General features: G+C 34.3%; 1 protein-coding gene, 3 long non-coding RNA genes and 2 other non-coding genes across 6 annotated transcripts in view; 4 read left to right on the top strand and 2 right to left on the bottom strand.

Moving 5' to 3' along the window:
• Nucleotides 1–25,951, top strand: part of LOC149476828 (uncharacterized) — a 211,741-nt gene that overhangs the window by 112,300 nt on the left and 73,490 nt on the right. The window lies entirely within an intron of this gene.
• Nucleotides 1–25,951, top strand: part of UBL3 (ubiquitin like 3) — a 132,350-nt gene that overhangs the window by 94,727 nt on the left and 11,672 nt on the right. Inside the window, exon 2 of the mRNA XM_089711264.1 lies at nt 12,435–12,543. Coding sequence (XP_089567390.1) covers nt 12,435–12,543 — 109 coding nt within the window. The remainder of the gene's footprint in view (nt 1–12,434; nt 12,544–25,951) is intronic.
• On the top strand, nt 3,429–5,034 carry LOC149476838 (uncharacterized). The gene is made up of 3 exons (XR_016317716.1): nt 3,429–3,646; nt 4,203–4,344; nt 4,695–5,034. It is a non-coding gene; the product is annotated as an uncharacterized LOC149476838 (long non-coding RNA).
• On the bottom strand, nt 7,601–7,673 carry TRNAT-UGU (transfer RNA threonine (anticodon UGU)). The gene has a single exon. It is a non-coding gene; the product is annotated as a tRNA-Thr (tRNA).
• Nucleotides 11,391–11,463, top strand: TRNAR-ACG (transfer RNA arginine (anticodon ACG)). The gene has a single exon. It is a non-coding gene; the product is annotated as a tRNA-Arg (tRNA).
• Nucleotides 15,808–17,309, bottom strand: LOC149476835 (uncharacterized). The gene is made up of 3 exons (XR_016317742.1): nt 17,043–17,309; nt 16,444–16,950; nt 15,808–16,336 (listed from the first exon to the last, which is right to left on the bottom strand). It is a non-coding gene; the product is annotated as an uncharacterized LOC149476835 (long non-coding RNA).

The following is a 25,951-nucleotide window of genomic DNA, read 5'->3' as shown; positions in this document are numbered from 1 at the left end:
AATGATGAAAGACTTTTATAAAATTGTATAATCTATAATTTCATGACGCACTTGTTTGTGTCCTTTAATGAGAATTTCTACCTGAAATAGTTCATAAAATTACCCATCGATATAATGTAATTGATCAATCATGCATTTACGCACGAGTATTCGATATTAATATCGGTCGGATTATTATTGCTCCATTCAATAAGAAAAATATCGTGGGAAGCTGGAAATATTCCTCATTATTTCGCTCCCAAGAGGCCGTATCGAGGAGTGGTCAGCGCGGCCTAATTACTTATTATATCGTGCTATCAACGACAGGTTGGCGATAATGCGGTCATTAATATTATTTACCGGTGCTGGCGTAATTTCCTGAGGCTTAATGCCCTCGAGGGAGTTTGGGTGATGTGCTATTGTGTACGCTGCTGTCTTAGATGAGCTCTGTTTTCGACAGCTATCTCAATCGAACGGTATTGAAACGTGGTGTGTGCAATTATACTATTTCCTATTGAATTCAATACCAATAAATTCAGTAAATCGTAAGTATACAAGTATGAAATATACAAAGAATTCAACTTTAACAAATTGGGTCACTTTCTGTCCAATACTCAAAGTCAAATACTAGTCAATTCGAGGAAGTCTCGTTTCTTGTGGAAGTTCTTGAAGTGAGTTCAGGCACGTCCCAATATTGATTTACTTTTCAGTATTCGGAAGTTACTTTCTAAAAGTATATGAGTATGACCTTTCATAAATATAGTTATAAAATCCTCCATGACTTTATTTTCTCTTTTTCCTCAGCATCGTTAGCATCTATCGTGATTAAAAATAAAAGTATTTCCTAAGTGAAAGTTAGCACACAGTTGACCTATATATCTAAACTTTGAAGCTTGGTCTTTTTATACTATTTTTACATTCAATATTTTCAGTATTCCGCATAGTATATTTTAAGGGGCTACCCGGCAATTTCGACTATGTTCAACCTCTATAAAGTCTGGTACAACATAAAGCACAATACCGAAAAAAATATATAAAATAGGATGGTCTTTGATCTTTAATTGCTCGCGAGGATTTTTTTCCAAAGTTAATAGATTTATAGAAAAAAAATGTGCCGTGGTCATCGATTTTTCCGCAAATACTCTATAAACTTCGTAACCTGCTGACTTAGAGCTCTGAAAATTTTATGTTTAATAAATTATCAGTTACACAACAGTCCCTGACGAGGATTTTTTGTTTCACTGATTAGTATCTTTTTAAATACAAAATGCGAGGAAAAAAGAAGGTGCAGCGGGAGAGATTTGAGATCCGTCTAGTATGGTCAAGGTTATTAGCGCATGTATAAGCCTTAACCATGTATGAAACAAAAGCATTCTTACTAATGTAAGATCCAAGCGGTCGTCTACCAAGTATATTATGTAAAGTTACAGCAAAATGCATTCTTTAGCTTAACCGACTAAAATAAACATCTTATCGTCCTACAAATATCCTCTTGTGGTCAGACGTATAATATGAAAGTTGGTTGAAGTAGCCATAAGTCCGGGCACATCTCATAATCCCCAACTGACATGTCTGGACAACGGATAAAGCGCCTGATTAGTCTAGCCTTACTATATTGACGTACTTTACTATGTATGTACCTACGTAATAAATCCTTTTGTAACTAGTTTTATGTCATCGATAAGACATTGTAACTCTGGAAACTATTTTTAATCGACATCATAAAAAAGAAAGTGTATTTCGTAGCGTTAGGTAACCTTTTACACGATTAAGAATAATTAAGGAAGCGTTTAATAATATAACAGTTCAATAAATAAAGATGGAATAGATATAGTAGTTCGTGTAACGAAAGGTCTCGGGTTCAATCCCCATGGAGGCTAATAAAAATAAACAAGTCCCAGTTAGGCGAGGCAAAACTGGTAATGCTATTTCACGTGTTTCACTAGGGATTTCACTGTATTACATATTTTGTATAGTATTATTGTTATTGTACATAAATAACATATTTGGAGGTCTATTCATTTATTAAGTTATTCGTTAAACAACAGAATAGTAGGTAGATAAGTTTGTGAAAGTAAAAGTAAATATGATTAATAATTGAACAAGATTATTATTAAAAAAACAAAATACCCGACTGCACACTAAATAAAGGGAAATTTAGAAAAAATATTATTATGTCTTTATCCCGTGGGACTTTTAGGATAAAATGTATCCTATGACACTCCCGTAATCAAGACAAATCTAACGATACCTCATACATCAAAACCCATCAAGCCGTTTAGGCTACAGGTGGTCACAAAGGAAAAGACATACATACATACTTACATACACTCGAAAAACATTACCCTCCTTCTTTGGCAGTCGGGTAAAAATATTCCTTCAATTATACGCACATTTGACTTCCTCATTTAAACGGTAACATTTTAGCTATAATAATAGTTAAACAGATAGGTCCCATTAAATCTAAGCCATAATTTATAACGGTTATAGAAACTTTCGTAGTTTGTAACGTGAGGCTCGGACATTAGGCTCGTGCACGTATAAAATCTGTCTAATCGAGGCTAGCAATTCGATTCGTTATAATTTCAGAGTCAGGGTGAATGGGAGCGCTGAAGTAGGTCGTGCCTGAGGGCTGTCACCGTCGAGAAATTGGACGGATTAGTGCCCTTATATATTTGTTAGATTTAATCGAATTCTTTAGAGAAATGGATGAATTCTTACACGTCCAAGTGGACGTCAGCAGCTAGCTATTTAAATCTAGATTGATGTTTTCTTGAATTCTTTGTACTGTAATAAGATCATGTTTGCATAGAAGATTGTTTTTTTATCGATTAACTATGGATTATGTTGTTTTAGCCCAGTATTCATAAAATTAATTTGATTTATGCTACTATGAACATAGTTGTGTCTTTTCACTTTTAATTACACTGACTTGAATAAGAAACAAATGAAAAGTGTTCGTTGTAAAGATTTCAAAGCGTTTCATGAACCTTCCTACTTTGCTTATAAATTCTCATCTCCCTAAAAATATCTTATTATTAAGGACAATAACCATTTTTGGACAGCCCTGTGATACATCGATTCTGCGCTCTGCGGGTAGGCAACCAAATGGGTCCGTAAAATTGTTGTAATTGCTAGATTAGCGCACACGACCGCAACCTGACGGCTATCGTTACCGTTTCGATCTGATTGCTTCGGATCTATATTGATACGTTTGAACCTATCTGTAATTAAATAGCTTTAAGTAGTACGTATCAAATTACGTGCGGGGATTGGTTGTACTACATTGTATTTTTTTATTTTATTTAACTGGATTCACAGATCTAGTACCAGTAGATATGCAATGCTATGGTGAAAAGAGATAGATAGCTACGCTTACATTATGTGAGTGAAGGGGATGTAGATACGTTTTTTTTGTCCTTATCTGCGTGGCCACTTTTTTGTTTGGCCCCTGTCAAACCTGGGCCAAACAAACAAAGCAGATCTGATATTTAATTAGTTTTCTTGTGTCTAATGTTCTTTTTGGTGATAAATACATTTGGAAGTTAATTATAAAAGTGTTCTGAATGTACTACGTGTACTGAGTGTTTATAATTATGGGTGGTTGCAGCGTATTAGGCTATAACAGCCGCACGGAAACAAACGCCGATGGAATTTCATTTCATTCGTAAGTAAACAATTAAATAAAGATACATAATATCAGAATCATTATAATTGACTGTTTCCTATCAACTGATCATTCTTATTGTTAATATTTCGTGGTAATTTTAGCTTTTAAGTGTAAGATAACCTCAATCACAATGTTGCCTGCAAATGGGAAAAAAAGTCCACAAAATTGCAAAAAAATGTTTGTCCCATAGTTTTCCAACGTATAATGGCATTTGTATATATGGATTGATGCTAGTCGGTAAAATTGGGTACCATCTAAAAAGCGAGAATATGTTCAAAGAATTTTAACGCAATTTTTTTGTTTGCAAACCTAAATAATCTCTCCTTGAGTCAAATGCTACGCCAACAATCAGCATGAATGTAATTACTTATCTACATTTTAAGAAGTTGATTTTAAATCACAATCAAATTCCATTGTTAGATTTCCCTATAACCCTAAGATAGATTATTTTCATATGCGTTTATTAAACTTTGTTACATATTAAATTGCTTTTTACATTAACTCTCTAGTAAAATAAAAGTAAAATATAAATCTAAGAATTTATATTTTTTAGTTTGAATCTGTGCAGTCAGTATCGGCAACACAAAATGATGATCCAAATTCCAATACCATCAACGAGCTATAGAGGAGTTAAAAGGAATAGACAGAAATCAAATGATTAAAATGTGTCCCCAGGTGCTAAAACTCGAAAACTGGTTTGTACTAAAAAAATACATCTTTATTAATAAAAATAACAAGTTATTTGGTAATACATAGTTAATAATGGATAAAAATTTATAACCGGAGTAAATTAAGCATTAATTCCATTTTATTTGCCATTAATTGTTAGCATTTCTCTTTAAAAATGTTTTTATTTCTAAAAGCAGAGTTGTTTTGATGCCATAGTTTCAAATTTAATATATTGAAGTATTTTTATTTCTAATTATTTGCTATTAATGTTAGTATATTAATGTTATACTTTGATACCAATACATCGGTATTAAAATAATTAATATAATGGCCTTGACACAAAAAATATTTTATATTCTAAAATTTATTTTTTCAGTTGCAGAAGCAAAAACAGATATCAGCTAATCGTCTTAAGAAATTGCTTGTTAAATGCTTATAAATATGGAAGAAACAGAAGTTCTCCGCAGCATCGAAAACGGAAATAAAGATTTTCTAAAACTCAAGGAAACGATATTCAAGCCAACTACGCAACTTTTCCTTATGTCTAAATTTCATAAGCCCAAAAGCGTACATTTACGTACGAAAAACATTCGACATCGGGCTACGTAGATTTTGTACCTACTTGATTTTTATGTTCCAATATTTGTAATCGGCCCTTAGCACAGAAATTTATACATGTGTAAAATAACCTATGATAATAAAACACATTGAAACTGTATCTGAATTTAATATTCCTTTATTTGTGGTCTTCCCTTCTCGAATGTATATTATGTATATAAAAACTACAAAGGTAAATTTTCATTAAAAATACGTCCTCAAATTCACCTAACATTATTTATTTATTACACTGAATTGTTTATTGTAATAAATAATTAATGTAAGAGTGAATTTGAGGACGTATTTTTAATGAAAATTTTCCCTAAAATGAAGGAAAGTTTATAAAATGGCAACACTCGAAGATAGAGCGAAATGCACTGAGGTGGCCACGCATGTTCTGAATCTAGTGGTACTAGATCTGTGACTGGATTTTATTTTTAGTTAACCTTCAGACCATGCGATTGGACTCTTGTAATATGTCCATCGCAAATCAAATACATAGTTTAGAATTTAAAGTCTGTATTACTACTGGCACCACGAACTTTTCTTTTATTTCCAAAGAGTTTGAGTTGAACATCAAGTTGTAAAATACCAGCCGGGTAGATAAGATATTTTGTCCTACTACTCGTACAAGGGTTGCTGCGCATTTAAGTTTCTGTCAGTGAAACTGGCTCTTGATTTGTTAATTGCACACATGTAATTGCACAAGTTCAGATGCTTCCACCATTGCTGAAGTATCTGTTCGTGAATTTGCCGTGTCTGCAACTATTCCATTAGATGGCTTATGAAGGAAAGCTATATCTTATATATAAAATTCTCGTGTCACAATGTTAGTCTGCATACTCCTCCGAAACGGGTGGACCGATTCTCATGAAATTTTCTGTGCATATCGGGTAAGTCTGAGAATTGGCCAACATCTATTTTTCATATGTACGACGGGCGAAGCCGGGGCGGACCGCTAGTATTATATATTTTATGTAATATAGTAACCTCAAAGTAATCAGATAAAAACATATTTGCTTGGTTTTCATCAGCAGCATTATACCTATTAGAATTTCAAAATTAGGCTCACTTTCAACTTTCATTTAGGAATTACAATCAGATTTAATATGGAAACCAGGCTTCTGTATAAACATTCATGTAATCCTATAAGATAAAGAACGGGTGTATGTGTGGATGAATTTGCGTCTGTGTTCCTTAGCAAATAGTTGAACAAAAGCTTGGAGCGTCGTTCGCGATGTAATTTTAAACTTTGATATTTTTCATTAAAATTTTATAATTTATCCAACGTTCTATTGCCGGGGGAAACTTATTAAAATTCCTTACGCGAATTATTTCGGCTCTAATAACGTTCCGACTTGGAGGCTTTCACAGGCTTTATTCCCGCGGGCTTTCGGGAAAATGTAGAAAAATAAACCTACGCTCATTCGTTGAAATATGAGGCAAAGGAAACAGGTCAATAGGCGGTTAAGGCAGCGTTGATTTATAGGCGGCCTATCGCCCGGGGCCAACATTATCGCTTATTGTTCATCACGCAATGGATCGGAACCTTTATCCTTATGATAATGGCTGTGTTATTACGTTTGTTCATTTTGCTGTGTCGTATAAATGATCGTCTGTGTCAGCGCATCCGGGAATTGATTGCGAACTCTGAATGTGATACTATTTATCAAATGACAAAGAAATGATGATGAGCGAAGAGTATCATTTCTGTTGGTAATTCCTTAAACGCGTTATATAGGATCATCTTAGAAAAAAGTTATATTATTTTAAAACTCCACAGAAATCAGAATAAACAAACATAGAACAGCCGTGCTTTTAAAGTAAAATTTATCAATAATTTCATTAAAAATTTGTTAATTTTCACCATCATCATAGCTTAATAGACCAATTAACGGATAAAACAGCAACATATTTACGTATAAATCTATTATCAACATTTAGGTATAATTTGGCCACTAAAATTATATCATGCATTGGCTGAATTAAATTCTATTGATCTATTTTATCAACCGTGGCCCCAAAAAATCATTGAAATAACCTACTCGATGAAATTCTAAGTTTAGATATTCAAATGTAAGCCAAGTTAAGTGTTCGATCCAAGTTACCTGATAGAGCTGATGCGACTTAACCGTGGATCGATGTCGCTAACTTCCTCGACCTCTGGGGCAGCTCATTGAATATTTCCCATTAGCCTGTATTACTCTCCCTCTAAATTAAGAGGGTTAACTTTCGTTATATACCTTCCTTAGTGGTGCTCGTAACTTTAACACTTGAAACCTCTGTCTTGTATTTACTCTATAGACTGGTAGGTAGTCTGTATAGTAGCTTTTTATTACTGATACTACATTATCTTTTTAGTAATATTTCAACTGTTATTGGTATATGTTCTTATTATATTAATTCAAATATAGGTATCGGTGTTGTAGGTACCAAATATTATTTTCAAATATCAATGACGTATGTACAAGATCTAACCTTTTATATTATGTCTCCCAAAAAGTCGAAAAAACAAATCTCTTTTCATTATGTCTAGGAATTTACTGGACTGTTGAAAATTAAAAATCAAAATTCATGTAATTATTAACAGATGTTATATTAGGTAAATGGTGTGTGGTGAAAAAAAATTAAAGGCATGTGCTAGATTTTTTCCCAAAAATAAAAATAATACATAGCGGCCAATGCTGCCTCCAGAGAGATTTGAACTCTCGACCCCTGGTTTACAAGACCAGTGCTCTAACCCCTGAGCTATGGAGGCTCGTGCTGGAGAAGCGAAATTACAAAACGTTTTTATTTTATTCTTACTTAAACTAATTGGTGGTAGACAAAAGAGGTAAAATAATATACATATTTTTTTTAAATTAATGTAATAATAACTTCTAAATATGGCATAAGCACAGAATACGTAATAGTAGCTAAACGCTACAGAACGGACACTCTCCGCCTCCCGCCAAAATTAAACTTACCTCACCCCCGCGCGATCAGACATAAAATGGGCCATATTTTTCTGCAAGGACGATACGCAACGAAGATTGACAACATTAATCAAATTGACTTAAAGTAATTTTATTATTTTGGATTTGTGATTATCGTTTTTCGTAGAAAATGGTTAGATATTGTGCTGTTTACGGATGTATTTCATCAGAAAAACGTGAATTTTTTTTTACGCTAGTCACAAATGTGCCAACCATAAAGCGTTAACACACACATTTGCAGTCTCTACAGTGTGACTGTCAAAACATCATTTTGTATGGAGTGTCCGGGGTGTGGCATAAGTAAAACATAAACAAATAGCTAATCTATATGAACCGCATGCTATTTTGTTTTTAATCGTGTAATAGATGATAACGATACTTCTAAAAAAATCGTATCGGGCAACAGCTAATATTAGTTTTTAGTAATTAAAATAACAACATGTGTTTCCTTTCAGCATTATTATGTAAATAAGCATTTGGTATATTGTTATGAAAAATTCTAATTCTTTAAAGTTTTAACTTATAATGCTTTATATGTATTACTACAACAAAACTATATCGACCTCTATAGTTATAATAATTGATATACTTTCTACTCATATAAGTATGTTTTCCAGCGGGTAAAAAGCTAAAATCCATACTAATATTATAAATGCGAAAGTAACTCTGTCTGTCTGTCTGTTACTCAATCACGCCTAAACTACTGAACCAATTTGCATGAAATATGGTATGGAGATATTTTGATACCAGAGAAAGGACATAGGCTACCTTTTATTGCGAAATATGTACCACGGGCGAAGCCGGGGCGGACCTCTAGTAATATATAAAGTATAAACTTATTGAACTTGACAAATAATTTCATACGTCATTATTTAAACTGCGAGACGAGCTAAACAGGACATATCAAAATACCATAAACTAACCGTAAAGAAAATATCAAATACCCATACTATAACGGTGAAAACAATAACAAGCCACATGCCGCTTCGACCAATCGATGTGGGCAGACCTTGAATGTGGAAGACGATGCACTCAAGACGTGTAGTGTCGGGTGTACGAGCCGCTGGCATCGTGCCAGGTGCTGACTTACCCTACTGATAATATACTGCTGCTATGGTAGAAACGGTTGATTGGTTTTGTTAACTTATCCTACTAATAAATACTGCTGCTATGGTAGAAATGGTTGATTGATTTTGCTATTTTGCACTGCTGTTTTGTTGATTAGGTTGCCTTATTGATGTGAGCCATAGCCCTACATTTGCTAGAGAGTGTCATTCGAAAGGTCGTAGGTATTAGTTGGGTGTAGATGCATTGACGTGTTGATGTGGTTGTTAATGAGCAGGGATGGCACTTATCAGCTATAAACTATAAAGTCTAGAATTTAGTATAATATAGATTGTGAAGAAGTTTACGTATCGAATCGTAGAAAACATATGGACTAGTTAAAGGGATATAAAAATGCACATAATATTATATCCAAATATATTTCGCATCAAAATTTGAATTTATAAATTTATAATAGACCGGGAGATACTGACACAAAATTTCGAGTCATTTGTAACAAGGATGGCGGTTCTACAGGGGTCTTAGTACGCAATGACAAAAAGAAAAATGATGGTGTGTACGCTGGTACCGGTGTCTTAGTCGCGTGGGCGTTTGTCGAACTCGTCGGAAAAATAGCGAAAGTCAAACGATTTGTAACACAAAAATTTTAGAATTTACCGATAGCCTATAAAAAAGTAGTAGGCGGTAGTGTCATGCCATACTTTTCCGGTGTGACTCGAAGCCCGCCATACCGACGCGAATGTGTTGATTTAAATAAAACAATCATTCAACCATTTGTACCAGGCTAACTTTAGCACAGGTAACTATCGTCGTGCAGCCATTTACGAAAATCGCCATACCATACTTTTCGGACGATTCCAAATGGTCGCCATACCGCCGAAAATCTGCAAAAAATTTTTATTTCGCCAAACTTTTTGTACCAGTATTGCATTTGGATTTTTGGAGAGTATTTGATAAAATTTGACCATTATTATATTTGCCATACTTCTAGTAGGGGGAAAAAGTGCTGTTACACTTGAAAACTTAATTTATTATTAATTTATATATAAGTGAGGATTTCCAACACTTAGATCTTTGAAATTTTGTATTTATATTTGTTGATCCTCAAACTTACAGGAAAAATAAGTGCCATACTGTTACAAATCGTTTGACTTTCGCTATTTTCCGACGAGTTCGACTAACGCCCACACGACTAAGCCGCCGGTACCAGCGTTCACGCCATCGTTTTTCTTTTTGTCATTGCGTACTAAGACCCCTGTAGAACCGCCATCCTGTTACAAATGACTCGAAATTTTGTGTCAGTATCTCCCGGTCTATAAGATTGTCATCATCTAATCAAGTAAATGTAGCATTGCTTGGAACATTTTTCATACCTAATGGAATTGCTAATTTCACCCTACGACCATTTTAAACATCACCAAACTGATTGGATGACTGTCGACAATTTTTTCGCTGCATCAATCAATTTTAAGCTCTCCTCCGAAGACGCTTCCCCCCGCGCCAGCTCTGCAATGCGGTCCTCTGCTGCAACGTTGTTCTTTTAATATTTTACTTATATTCCTTGGTACGAGGTAATGAGGTAAACCTCTTAACAGCGCTACATAATGAAGGCATACTGAGGTGCTTCGTTTGCGTTCCTTCTATGGGTTGTAACTTGTAATTAAAGGGTGTTAATTGTTTATGAAATTAATACAAATTTGATGTAGATGCAAGTTTGACCTTACCCCGTCAGCTGTGTTTGCCTTTCAAGTCTATTAAGGATATTGTTTATTTTAATGATGCAGGTATCGTATAAAATTTTCAAAAGTAAATAAAGATGAGTAAGATTAATGTGCTCTTCCAAAACGGGGCCGTATTTAATACACTAATGGCATAATAAGCAACGTAAATGCATGAAAATATGCTAAATCTCCCGCGCTTTCGCAACACGGCCACAAGCCAGTAAAAATAACAATGGCGGATAGCTCCCGGTTGGCGGGAAAAATGAAATATGGCCGACGTAACACTAACACTGGGTGTCCCTGGGCGCAGTGTGTTATATGAAAGTCGCTTTTTCAAAATATATTTTAGACGAACTTTATGCTTTAGTGGTTTTAATAATGTTTTTTTTAAAGCCGTGTTGTTTAAGGCAGCTTTTGATGTGTTTGGTAACAATACTTCTGTTTGAAGTTTAAAAATTTTGAAATAAAAGTACTTTAAATCATATTAAGTATATTTTTTCAAAAAATTCCAGTACCAAAAAGCCAAAAAATGGACGTAATTGTTTAGAAGACAATCTTTTTTCTTAAAAGATAAAAACCGTAAAAAGATACTTATTAAAAGTATTAAAAGTAAGATAAACACAAATTACATATTCAATGCTTTTTTTTACACAGATCTACTTATATGTAAGAAGTCGAAATATTCTAATAGATAATTTTGAGAACCCACTAACTGGCCCTGTGGCGCAACGGATAACGCGTCTGACTACGGATCAGAAGATTCCAGGTTCGAATCCTGGCAGGGTCGATGGTCCTTTTTTATTTTTTTGACTATATTTTATTTTGTTTTTAATATGATATTGTTGTACTTTAATTTTATATTTATGTAAATATCAAACATATTTTTTATTTCTTTATTAAATACAAAACAATAATATTATGTAAAACGTTATGTACACTTTAGCTGATTTGAATACCTTTTTACGGTATTTTTGAGTGAAGAGTTCAAAAATAAAATATGTATATTTTAGAAATAAAACAATATATCACAATGCATGGACATAAATTCAAATTATGCAAACAAAGACGAGGGTAGATCATAAAGATTATAGATACAGATATAGGTAACATTAATTTAAACAGTTCACGTTGCTTTAGTATTTTTTACGGGCGTTGTTTGATTTATGATAACGTTATGAAGACTATCTGACTTTCCCTTGTTTTTGAAAATATATTGTTATCTCGGTTACAGTGTGAGGATAATGTGCCCTAGGATATTTTTTCTGTTGAGAATATATTAGTGTCGGCCGACATTAGCAATATAATACATCTTATATGAAGCACCTGTATACCACCTGTAACCATTTCAGATTCAATTTCAAGTAGAAAGACGTGATGTAAATTGTAATGCTTTAAAAATATATTCTTTAATTTTGATAATTGTAAAAGGCTTTGACATTAAAATAAATGTATTTTCTTTCTTTCTTTCTTCTTTCTTAATGCCACAGTATAAAGAATGGTTGTTCATTTTGCGCATTCACATTCATTCATGTTAACTATTGTAAGAAACCATCAATCAGTTCGGAAGAAAATAATGAAACAAATAATAATGTAATCTAGTTATTATGCACACAACTATAACAGAAACAGACTGCAACAGTAACAGAGTACTTAGACCATTGATGTTGGTAAAATAAAATTGGTATTCTATATGTACATAATGGATAGACACAGACTCCAACAATAACACAGTACTTAACGTTGTATCACTTGTTCCAGATAAATCTACGGTTAATCCTCGTGTCGGGGAAGACGAAGGAGTTCGTGTTCAGTCCAGTGGATTCGGCCGGCGACATAGCGCTACACGTTTACGACAATTGGCCTGAAGGTAAATAGAACAAACAGCTATCACTTGACAGAAGTATTCTTGTATATTATGTTTATTTATATGTTGGAGCAGGCAATCGATCTGGTGGTTCGCGTTATGGTAAACGACAACCACCGCCCGTGGACTATCACTTAACTGACTTAACACATAAGTGATGTGTTCTAACACATATGTATAGAACCATTTTTTTTTTGATGGAGCGCGCTACCTTGTGGTTCGCAAAATGGTAAGCGATCACCACTTATGAACGACAAGTAGGGGCCTCTGCAAATGCTCTGTAAGCTTTTAAGGGTTATGAAAAGGATTTGATAATACTTCTGATAATAAATTAAATTAATGATTAAATATGTCTTCTATATCGACACCAATTTTATGTTAATACAAATATGGAAATATGTTTATAAAAATTAAAAACACATATCTACATAATATTTAACATTAAACGCAATTACCAGTGCTCGATCGCCTTTTTTCGAATATACCCACTGCTATAATTCATAAGGATTCAGATAGGCATGTTCAATCGAGTGTGGGTCCAACGTAATACTTTTATGGAAATAAAAACCTTATTCATGACATTATAATGACTTTTCTCCCATAAAGCACTAATGGGGTACTCGATTGCGCGATTTAATATAAAAAGTGTGAATCTCGGGCAGTAATGGCATGCAAAATAATTTATGTAGACACTTATTATTTTGGTACTTAATATTTCTTTTCCTGTGTCATTAATATTTTGGAAAGGTGGAAGTAATTTCTTGTGGATTATGGTCGTTTTTAATTGAATTTATGGTAAATGGGGCGTATTTTTGTATAAAGTTTAGAGAGGGATAAATACAGAATTTAATTTGATAATATTTCATTTAAATGTGCTTTAGTTGACAATATAATTTGTTTTAGCTTACTTTAACAATTTAGTTAAATTCATGACGTGATTCACAATCTCATACATTGCCAGAAATATGTTTTTGTTTTCAATATAAGTTAAAACACTATAATAATAGAGAAAAAATCGTGTGAAATATTAATAATATTTCACATTACATATATTATAATATTTGTTTCTAGAGCACTCACAGTTGCGCCGTGCACGTGCTGCATTTAATTCAAAGGTGAAATTAAAATAAAGCCTAACAAGGTCAGGTCAGCAGACCAGCAGTGCTCCCTATATCCATACTAATATTATAAATGCGAAAGTAACTCTGTCTGTCTGTCTGTTACTCAATCACGCCTAAACTACTGACCCAATTTGCATGAAATTTGGTATGGAGATATTTTGTTACCCGAGAAAGGACATAGGCTACCTTTTATTGCGAAATAATAAGTATGTACCACGGGCGAAGCCGGGGCGGACCTCTAGTATTAAATATACGTTACATGTATAATGTAGAAAGGGACTGAATTTAACATGTATCAAGAGCTAAGATTACATTAAAGACTTGGTTTAATTTTAAATGAATGAAATTTTTGGTCATATAAATTCAACAAACTGTAACTTTCCAAAAATGATTATTTTAACAGAGAAATGAAGTTTTAAGCAAACAATTTTACATTTTTCCCTGTCGCTCCCAAACTCATAAACTGCATGACTTATATGAATTGCCTGAAAATAAAGATAATATGAAAGCCTTTCTGCGGAAAATTTACGTATACAAATAAAAAGGATTCCAAATACAGCTGTGCACGAACGGTACGGTTCGGCGATGTTTGCGTAGACAAGTGCGTTTGTGCTGCAAACTGCAAGTAGCCAGATGCAACCCTCCCGGCGACTGGCAGCCTCGTGCGGCCGGGAGACGGGCGGATTGAAAAAAAATATCCCCAACATTTGCAATATTTTCACTTGATATTAGCAACACAAAAATTAGCGTGTTCAACGAAAAATAAATAAGCATAGACATAGATAATTAAATAAAAGCTGAAAATAATCGACGCACGTTTAATGGACACGCAGCAAGGATGCGATGCCCGGGGGGGAGCCGAGCAAAGGGAACTAATTCCGGAGCTTTTTGAATACGCATCGGCAACTATTGAAGATTTTGCAAGTGCCCCCAATAGAAACAGAATAAACTTGGATAATTAAATAATCGACGCACATTTAGTGGGCACACGGTAAGGATGCGAATCGCCCGCGGGGGGAACCGGGCAAAGGGAACTAATTCCGGTGCTTATGTACACGCATCGTCGACTATTGAAGATTTTTACAAGTGCTCCTGAAAGAGTGCTTCATATTTTATTATAGAATATGAAGTAATTTTTATTCGAAGGTTATTGCTTTTGCCTTAACCTAGTTTGTTTTAGGAAATTAAATGTTATAGAGCACTTTTTTATTCTGTGTTATATTTAGTATTTACCATCACATATTACCTATGTTAACATCAGTTTTGGGTACTTTTAAACAATGCAATGTTAAAATTGGATAATCGAATAATTCAGTGCTTCCCAGTCGCGTACAATAAAATCGACAGTGAATCGAATAGTACATTATATCAGCCGTATCGGTAGAATCACCAAGGGCGGAATGCTTATCAAAGGGCGCTAATTATGTTTACTTTTCATTCGTCAGTAGTATGGATTCCCGGGTACTGCCTCACTCTATGCTGCCTCACTGTATGGTACGGTGAGGACGTGACTTGATTGAAAACCCCGACTAAAAAAAAAAAAAAAAAAAAAAAGTTTGGACTCTTTTCCCACTAAAGCGGCCACGCTGAGTCGATAGTTCTTACAACAGAGTTAAAAAAAATAAAAATACACACTAAATGATAGGTTAATGCTTAAAAATTTGCAATAAAAAAATATATATTATATGTTTTATGAAAGAAATGGAATAATTTAAAGTTCTCAAGAAGTATGCTTCGATTTAAGTCAATCAAACACACTATTTTTACACAAAAAATAAATAAAACATCTTTATCATATAATGATACCAATCGATGTATTATGAACAACAACATTGATACATTGGCTTGGGGACATTATAAATTACGCTAAGTGACTTTTTACTATTATTTCTGTGTGTATATACAAAATTTGTACCGCATGTAAAATTATGATATTGCTATAATGTTATATAATAGTTTATTACATATTTAAAATGTATTGTTTGATTGTAACTAATGTAAAATAATTGTAGTTTTTAAGAAATGTTACTGTAGACTATAGTAGTTAAGGTTATAATGTGTGTTATGTTTTAGATTTATGTGTTATGCTTAATGCATTTTGTGTATATGTAACTAAAGGAAACATTATAAAATTAAATAAAACAAATTGTATACAATTTACTATTTTTTATTTCCTTACAAACTTCCTATTTAATTACTAAGCTACCACATGAAGAAACCTAATTTTTAAAGCTGTAGTGTTTTGCACTATCTTCCTCCGATATCTCCTTTGTTATGTTGTATACAATATCTTTTATTTGAAGATCTATGTTAGAATCGTTTTTTGTATAATATTTAATGCGAATATCAGCATTTTTCCAATGTTGCGACACCGGGATTTCTTTCAACTTTTTTAAACTATATAAATCAATTTTCACTAGTAGATCAGCATCCTTTCCGTCATCTTTGTCTGTTGAAATATATGAAATGCATCCCTCCTTCACTGAACGTCCAACAATTGAAGATAGTTTCGCCTTTTTCTTTTTCCGCTCAGGCTCTCGAAGAAAAAAGTCATCTAAACGACTGGTCCTCTTATTTTTATTTATTGTTAAGTTAGAAACCTCATCTTCATCCGATAAATCATAATAATTATAGGGCTTGAAACATTTTTCCACATCTTTGAGGTTGTAAGAAGCCTGAAACATAACATATATAATTAAAAATATGTTTAACAAGATAAAAATAAATAAAGATTTTACTGAAGTAATAATTAAAAATAATATTAATAATAATAATAACTTACCTCATTTATACTAGTAGATAAACTAATTACTAAGCTACCACATGAAGAAACCTAATTTTTAAAGCTGTAGTGTTTTGCACTATCTTCCTCCGATATCTCCTTTGTTATGTTGTATACAATATCTTTTATTTGAAGATCTATGTTAGAATCGTTTTTTGTATAATATTTAATGCGAATATCAGCATTTTTCCAATGTTGCGACACCGGGATTTCTTTCAACTTTTTTAAACTATATAAATCAATTTTCACTAGTAGATCAGCATCCTTTCCGTCATCTTTGTCTGTTGAAATATATGAAATGCATCCCTCCTTCACTGAACGTCCAACAATTGAAGATAGTTTCGCCTTTTTCTTTTTCCGCTCAGGCTCTCGAAGAAAAAAGTCATCTAAACGACTGGTCCTCTTATTTTTATTTATTGTTAAGTTAGAAACCTCATCTTCATCCGATAAATCATAATAATTATAGGGCTTGAAACATTTTTCCACATCTTTGAGGTTGTAAGAAGCCTGAAACATAACATATATAATTAAAAATATGTTTAACAAGATAAAAATAAATAAAGATTTTACTGAAGTAATTAATAATAATAATAACTTACCTCATTTATACTAGTAGATAAACTAATTACTAAGCTACCACATGAAGAAACCTAATTTTTAAAGCTGTAGTGTTTTGCACTATCTTCCTCCGATATCTCCTTTGTTATGTTGTATACAGGCTCTTGAAGAAAAAAGTCATCTAAACGACTGGTCCTCTTATTTTTATTTATTGTTAAGTTAGAAACCTCATCTTCATCCGATAAATCATAATAATTATAGGGCTTGAAACATTTTTCCACATCTTTGAGGTTGTAAGAAGCCTGAAACATAACATATATAATTAAAAATATGTTTAACAAGATAAAAATAAATAAAGATTTTACTGAAGTAATAATTAAAAATAATATTAATAATAATAATAACTTACCTCCATTTTGTTATCTTATATATAAAAATGAATCGCAAAATGTGTTGGTAAGCGCATAACTCGAGAACGGCTGAACCGATTTCGATAATTCTTTTTTTATTATATTCCTTGAAGTACGAGGATGGTTTTTATGTAGAGAAAACGTAAACATGTACCACGGGCGAAGCCGGGGCGGACCGCTAGTTTGTAATAAATTTCTACGCGTTGACCTGTGGTTGAATTCGAAACACAATATACTAAGGATGCGTGCAGGGATATTTATATGATAGATTTGGGAAGGGGCTAGCACGACTAGGGCATGCACCCGGGTTTACCCGGTTCCGAAAAACCCGGGTAAACCCGGGTTTTTTGATGATCTTGAGAACCGGGTCTGAATAGTATGAAACCCGGTTCTCCCGGTTCCGACCAAAATATTAAAATATAAAGTATTATTTATATTTTTCTGCATTATTTTAACAAATTTATTCTATCTGGCAACGTCAGACTCACGTGCATCGCGAATTTTCGTGCCACGCCTCAAGCGTGGCTCTGATTGGTTGTCTAACCTTAGATGCTATAAGTTTCCTACGGGTATATTACCAAAAATTAGATTTGTCGTGAATTTGAAAAGCTGTTGATTTTACTGTTTCATATAATGATCCAGTTATGTTTTTGTTTTTGGTATCAAGCTGAAATTTATATCGAATACTCAAGTCAAGGCATAAGGTGATTGGGTATGCTGATGACCTCGCATTGTTAGGTGAAACCCGCGATGAATTGAGCGAAGCCGCGAGTATCTTGAAAGAAGAAGCGGAAAAGGTTGAACTAAAAATCAATGCCAACAAAACGGAATAACTCCACATGAAGCGGTATAGAGATACACGAGCTCACAGAACAGTAAAAACAAAGCTCAACGCCAAGACCTACAGGCTGGAGTCTATACGACGTACAAAGGAGTTGCTAGTTTTAGATATCTGGGTTGCACTATAACTGACTCACATTCCAGGGAGGAAGAAATTAATATCCGTATCCAAAATACCCTGAAATGTGGTGCAGCCTTGCATAACGTGCTCGCGTCCAGGCTTCTGAGCAAAAACACCAAATTGCGTATATACAAAACGGTCATAAGACCAATACTTATGTATGGGTGTGAAGCCTGGACCCTGACCCAGAATGAAGAACGAAGCTTTCAGTCACCGAAAGAAGGCTTCTTCGCAAGATCTTTGGTCCCACCAGACGAGAGGATGGAAGTTGGAGAGTCCGAACAAATGCCGAACTAGAAAAACTAATGGCCCAGCCAAATATACTTGGAGAAATAAAGGCAAAATGGCTCCGTTGGCTCGGTCATGTAGAACGAATGGGTGAGGAACGAGGACTGAAGAGGGCATACTTGGGGCGACCCCTGGGCCAACCGCCGGTATCGCTGGCGCGATCGAGTAGAGGTGGATCTGCGCGTGCTACGAGCCAATAATAATTGGCAAGAGACCGCTCAGGACCGGGGAAGATGGAGAGTTCTCGTCTCAGAGGCCAAGACCCACTTTGGGGTTTCAGCGCCAGAGGAGTAAGTAAGTGAAAAAGTCAAACTCACAAGCCAACGCATCAAAAGATACAGCCGTAAATGCTGAAAATTTTCGCAAATTTCGACATTCGCATGGGACTCAAAACCTACAGGGTACTTCTCATGAGCACAGAGCCTTTAAATTTGGTAAAAGTAACGTCTTATAACACAGATAAAGGAAAAATTGCTAGAAACATAAATTTTAAAGTTACAACATTATAAAAAATAGTTTTGTTCGGAGCCCTCGGAGCGCGAGTCCGACTCGCACTTGGCCGGTTTTTTGCTTTAAAGTTTGCAGTTAATGAATAAGGTTTAAGTTTATATGTGATATTATGATAACAAGGTACTTTTATAAGACTTATAAATAAAGAAGTATTGAAATTTTGTTTCTTTATTAATTTAATAAAATAAGACACAAGCCGCGTAAAATAAAAGGCCCATCAGGTACTTTTACAGTTACTTTTGTTTAATTTCGTATTTTTTTCCAAGGTATTATAAAAGAACCGGGTAACCCGGTTCTACCCGGTTCTGAGCTCGATTTGGAACCGGGTTTCCAAAACTTGGAACCGGACTCGGTTCTGCATGCCCTAAGCACGACTTTGGAATCATTATCTTATCTATAAGGATTTCCGAAAAATGAATACATTAACATACTTAGCTAACAACTAATACACAAGACATGACACAACAAACACAAACAAAAACAACGAACATAGTTAAGCAATCACTTATGTACTTATAATTATATTGAGAATAATTTGGGAATCATTATCTTTGGACTTCAGTTTGTAGTGAATATTGCTTAATGTATGCTTAATGCATTTTGTGTATATGTAACTAAGGGAAACATTATAAAATTAAATAAAACAAATTGTATGCAATTTACTATTTTTTATTTCCTTACAAACAATAAATATACATATAAAAATATTGCATATATTGGCCGGCCTGCATTTCTAAATAAATACATATAAAAATATTTCATATATTGGGATGACAATATAACATGATGTTAGTTTAGGTTGATGATTGATAGAAATTGGATGAGGTCAAACATGTAAAAATGAATACATTAGACCTGCAAATGAGTCTTCATAGAATACACCCCAGCCTCCAGTATAGCGTGTACCCCTCGAATCGCCTGCCAATGCATATACACATACCTGCATTTATTATATGCAATCTCGACCCTGACTCACAGCCAGGTTCTCATTGGGTAGCTATTCATATCAACCACGAAAGAGTTGGAGAATATTTTGATTCCTTCGGACGTAAACCGATTATAGTAATAGCGGAATTTTTAAGAAGAAATTGTCGCATGTGGGACTATAATACTGCTAGAATTCAGGATATCTATTCCACGTTTTGTGGAGAGTATTGCGTGGTATATTTGTACTACAAGTTCCGAGGCCTGAGATTGGAAGATTTCCTTACAAATTTTTCGTATGACTCACCAAGAAATGATATGACACTTGTTAAATTGTATTGTAGTGTAATGCGGGTGTAAATAAAGAAATAATATATGGAAATAATATGTTTTATTTTCAATCAACTCTTTTACAATCCTTGTCCTGCCGTAACAAAGTTCGATACATCAGATTACCCGGAAAAACAATTAGGTTAGGTTAGACTTTGATAAACAACGCCAGAAGCGAATCGCTTTTTAAAAAAAGCAACAATTAGGTTAGGTTAGGTTAGACTTTGATAAACAACGCACGAGCCGAGCGAGCAAAGCGAGCGTGCCGCGGCAGCGGCCGGCGAGTGCCAGAAGCGAATCGCTTTTTAAAAAAGCAACAATTATAATAATATAGTAGGATAATATATAAATATAGGATTTTAGACGTATTTTTTCTTGAATATACGTCGTTTGGTTAGAATAGCGAGGTAGGTCGTAACAAAGAAGTTTAATACAAAAGCAGTGATAAGCGAGGTGCACAATGAGTAATAGATATGAACGCCGATAGATAATAGGAAAAGGCAAACAACCGGTGGGTCATTAGCGTCCCATTAATGACCCATCGATTAACTCTTATCTAATTGATATTTGATAAGAGTTAATCGATCTGCACACCTCAGCTATCTTTGGAACCGTGCATCCTATCGCTTCGGGAGTGAGTGCTATCGACTCAGCGTGGCCGCTTTAGTGGGAAAAGAGTCCAAACTTTTTTTTTTTTTTTTTTTTTTTTAGTCGGGGTTTTCAATCAAGTCACGTCCTCACCGTACCATACAGTGAGGCAGCATAGAGTGAGGCAGTACCCGGGAATCCATACTACTTTCGTCCCCAGTGCACACAGATGGGCTAATCCACACCCTCTTTGTTATACGTGGCGGTAATAATGTGCAATACGATCCTCAAGAATTTCCTCTCTATATCTTATATATAAAATTCTCGTGTCACAATGTTAGTCTGCATACTCCTCCGAAACGGGTGGACCGATTCTCATGAAATTTTCTGTGCATATCGGGTAAGTCTGAGAATCGGCCAACATCTATTTTTCATATGTACCACGGGCGAAGCCGGGGCGGACCGCTAGTATTATATAAAATTCTCGCGTAACAACTCACAATGTTAGTTACCATACTCCTCCAAAACGGCTGGACGGATTCTCATGAAATTTTGTATGAGTACGTCGGAACAACGTACAGTAAGTCTATAAAAATGTATGGAACATTTTAGTAGGTACAAACGTTTGCGTAATGGTCTTGAAATTTTTTATCGATAAGTTATAATAAAAGCGTCTATAAATATATTTCCATTAAAGAAAGAAAATACATTAGAGGTACTTAAATAGACGTTATAAAGGTCTCTCTCGTGTTACGAATTTTAATAAATTTAACTGAATATACACAAATAAGCTCTAGAAAATGGCAAGCGGCGTTTGAAAGAAATAAATTATAAGTACCTATATTACAGGTTAGTTCAATTTTAAGTTATCATTTTTTAATTGTAATAACATTCCAGATAGTATTTTTGGATGCATAATATTCATTCGATATTCAGGTTTTATCTTACCTTTCACACTAAAACTTTAGATTACGAACTCAAGCCCCTCCCGTCTTTACCAATTTGGTACCTTCCAGACTTTACAATTCAATTATATCGAACTCAAGTCGTCCCGTCTTTCACGTCCTAACCATTAATTAACCCAATACAATGCCAAAAAAAGCACATTTCGAACAGGATTGCCTTATCAACAATTACAAAAGCTAAGTGCGTTTGTTACCGGCCGGCGCACGCTCGTCGTCGCGTCTCGCAGCCCACGCAACGCGCGAAAAATAGAATAATTAATTAAGTGATCGGCGAGAGGGCTGCAGGAGGGCGATGACTCCGGGACTGTGGATACGGATATAATATGTCTATATAATATGCCTATATTTTTTTGGTGAATGGTGACTATAGTGCAATATGAGAGATGCATCTTGCATATGCAATCACTTTGAAATGTTAAAGGATATGTGGACGCAAGCATACTAAGCAGAGAGAGAGAGAGAGCTGGCTAGTTCGCAGAGAGTGAAAATTAGGTAGGTGCCAAATATTTTTGGTTTACATCTTGCATATAGGTCTAAAAGGTAGAGATAGAAGAGGTCTAATGAGGTGTCTAAAAGGTATAGAGGTCAACCTTTTATCGCCATTTTCTTATCCAGTATCCTTACTGATGACGACGATGACGGATTGGCTGTTCAATCCTATCTTACTAATGCAGAAAGTATCTGCACTACAGATGTATATATACAAGTAGAGAGTCTACTACGAACATGATATTATAACGATTAAGCAATTCTGTAGGTATGGAATTGCCAAATAACACGAAGAATCGACAAAATGTAGGCCTTGGGTAGGTATCTATGCAAGATTTCCCAAATTAAAAAAAGGTCTTCAGATACTACAGTCATAGTCGAAGCAAAAATCGTATATGTATACATCGTACTTAAATATAATATGTAGTTATGTGTGCGGGTAATCAAATCGACCTACATACACCAGTTATAATTCTGGACCAACATGAGGAAAGAGATTGGGTTTCCCTTGTTTCTTGTTGCTATAATATATTGAGTCGTTAACTTATACATGCAGCAAGGCATCAGTATTCCGTATAAAACATTTATAAAAGTGAAATGTAGGCTGTAACCTCGGTATTTTGAAATCCGTACATATTGTGATAGGATTGTCTGAATTCGAATTAGTTTTGCATCACCGTTTAGCGAACGAAAAGTTTAAATTAGGGGAGCGAGGGGCTAGTTGTAACAATTTTCAAAAATACTTTTATATCTCGCGATATCTTGGCTAGCTTATCATTAACTAAACTTTGATTGAAACTTTAACTATTCTTCTATTATGTTAAATCGAAAAAATATCAAAAATCCAGGTAACTCTTCCGCAATTACTGTTTTATTTAAAAAAGGGAAGTGTTACAACGTACCCCGTGCTTGGGGTTAGTTGTAACATCTATTGGGGCAAGTAGTAACATCAATTAAAAACAAAAATGTGACAACTTCAATCATTTATTTTTTTCACATATCTAATTATTTTGCTTTGTTTATAACAATAACTAACTAAGTAATTCTAAAATATGTATTTTCTCATTAAATAATTAACTGAAACATACTTTTTATATACATAATCAACAAATTAACGATTTAAGTTTTTAACTAGTAAGCTAGTTTCCTTATTTCGATAGGAAGTAATCCAAAGTATATTTCAGCACACTTAAGTACATACATATATAGACATTTTACGTTCTTCTTCTTCTGTGAATACTTGTCTAGGCTTGACATAACCTACTTTTGGACTTTCATTGCTCTTCTTCTTCTAAGTATTGCCCGCTCTTATACTCTCTCATTCTAAATCAAAACAAATATGGTATGTCCTGTATGGTGGTTCCTGTTAGTATTTGTAATGTATTATAGGTCCCCCTATAATACATTACAAATACTAACAGGTCTCCCATCCGGGAGACTTGCCCAGGTGGGAGAGTTGAACCACTTTCAATAACTTTTTAAATTAGGTGCCAAATTACGCCAAGTGGCAAACAAATGAACGAGCGTAACCCGCCAATCACAAGCAACTCAAAATTTTGAGTGATAACAGACGCGTTCGACCGTGAGTTCCGAAAAAGTGGTTTCATCGTCGCGGAGTGAATTTTTTTGGCTTTGTTGTTTTAATTGCTATGCACGCATTTATGAAGGTATATATCAAACACCTACGTTATTGCATTACTAGATTATCATATTTTGTCGTACGTTCAGTGTTGTTCTCCAGTTGATAGTGGATTTGTTGGAAAAAATCAAGATATGGCCTTGGCTCGGGTGCGGGAGAGTTGAACCAGTCTGCAGTCGGGAGACTTGAACAATGGTTTAACTCTCCCTTTGCAGTTTGTATACTATTTAAGTTAGCTTTTGTTTTGTTTTAGAAAGAAAATGCCATTTCAGAATAAGCCTAAGGAAGGTAGTCGTCGCAGGAAACCGTTTACTAAGACTAAGATTGAAAGCGCAGTCAGAGAAATAAAGAGTGGCAAATCTATTCGTCAAATTGCAATCATGTATGGGATAGGCAAAACCACTTTACGGTATTACCTCTTAGGTGAACAAAAGTTAACACCTTTGCAAGACTAGGGGAACAAATACAAATGCTCCCGGATTATCAATGTAAATTTAGAGAAATTGCTCGTTCGTTACATATTGACCTACAGTAAAATGCACTATGGTTTAACCATAAAACAAACAATGCAACTAGCATTCGACTATACGCTAAATTCCTCCAAAGTGAACATCCAAGAGGCAAATATTGAAGAAATAGGCAAATAGGCACATATTATTTAATTGTAAGAAATGTCTTTAAATTAGTTTTGTAGATTTATTAAGCAGTATATACCTCAAAACGAGTATTTAATAAAAAAGAAGCGAATGTTATGTTTAGGAGTTGCTCTGAAAACATTTTTCACTAAATTGTTTAGAAGATGATTATGAATAATCTAGTTATTGTTAAATGTGTCTAAATAATACATAACTAATGAATAATATTATGCTTTATTTGCGTCATTTCCCCTCTCTAAAAAGGTATGGGCAAGTGTCCCGCACCTGATGGGCAAGTGTCCCACCGGTTGGGGAGACTTGAATCAAAACTCATTTTTTATTACAACTTAGTTTACTATCTTCTCCTTGCAACTTTTATTTTCAGAATAGTATAAAATCTTAGCCAGATAATAAGGCTTCCATATGGTGTAGATCTTAAAGCTCTCCAGGTCACTGATCAGATTTTATAGAGTTTTTAGTAAAAAGCGGTTCAAGTCTCCCGGACTCCCCCTACATTATACAAATACTAATAGGAACTCACAGCAATCTGGGGGCAAGTTGTAACATGTTACTACTAACCCCGAGATTTTGTTACAACTAGCCCCTAGGTATAATTTTTTTATATTTATCACGATAACTATTAAATCAACTTAGTAATTTTAAAAACAATTACAGAACATCATTAATAGTTATATTCTATCATCAAATAAAATACATACAACTCTAATTAGTCGTAAATAGTAAAGCCACCCAAAAATTAACGAAAGTGAAATAATACGTTAACTGGCGCCAATGAAGCCCTTGCACACATCTAGCTAATCATCTGGCTAGCAGGACACTGGCTGTGATGAAGCGGTGTGGCCAGTTATAATCGTAAGATTCAGTAAAAAAAAGACGTCGATATGGTTTACATTGCTATTGAAAAAGGTCTGTTACTACTTACCCCTGTTACATCTAGCCCCTTGCTCCCCTACCAATTTACGAATTATACAGAATGTTATCACATGTGTTGGGAATTTAGCAATATGATAATTATGTTTATTTTATGGAGGCTGATATGTATAATAAAAATACTATTTAATATGTTTTTACCTCGCAAGTTTTGGATAGAATGTGACTGGTTTAATTTCTGAAATTAAGAAAATTCCTAAAATTAACAGACAAATAAATCTTCGCATAGTGTTCGATAGAAATTGAATTTACCGAAGAGT

This window comes from Colias philodice, chromosome 26 (genome assembly GCF_061535455.1).
Source record: "Colias philodice isolate Cphi_HAF_F1 chromosome 26, ilColPhil1 Martin Lab GWU primary, whole genome shotgun sequence".
NCBI classification, from domain to species: Eukaryota; Metazoa; Arthropoda; class Insecta; order Lepidoptera; family Pieridae; genus Colias; species Colias philodice.
The sequence above is the reverse complement of the archived record's forward strand: the minus strand, read 5'-3'. Positions and strand labels throughout refer to the sequence as shown.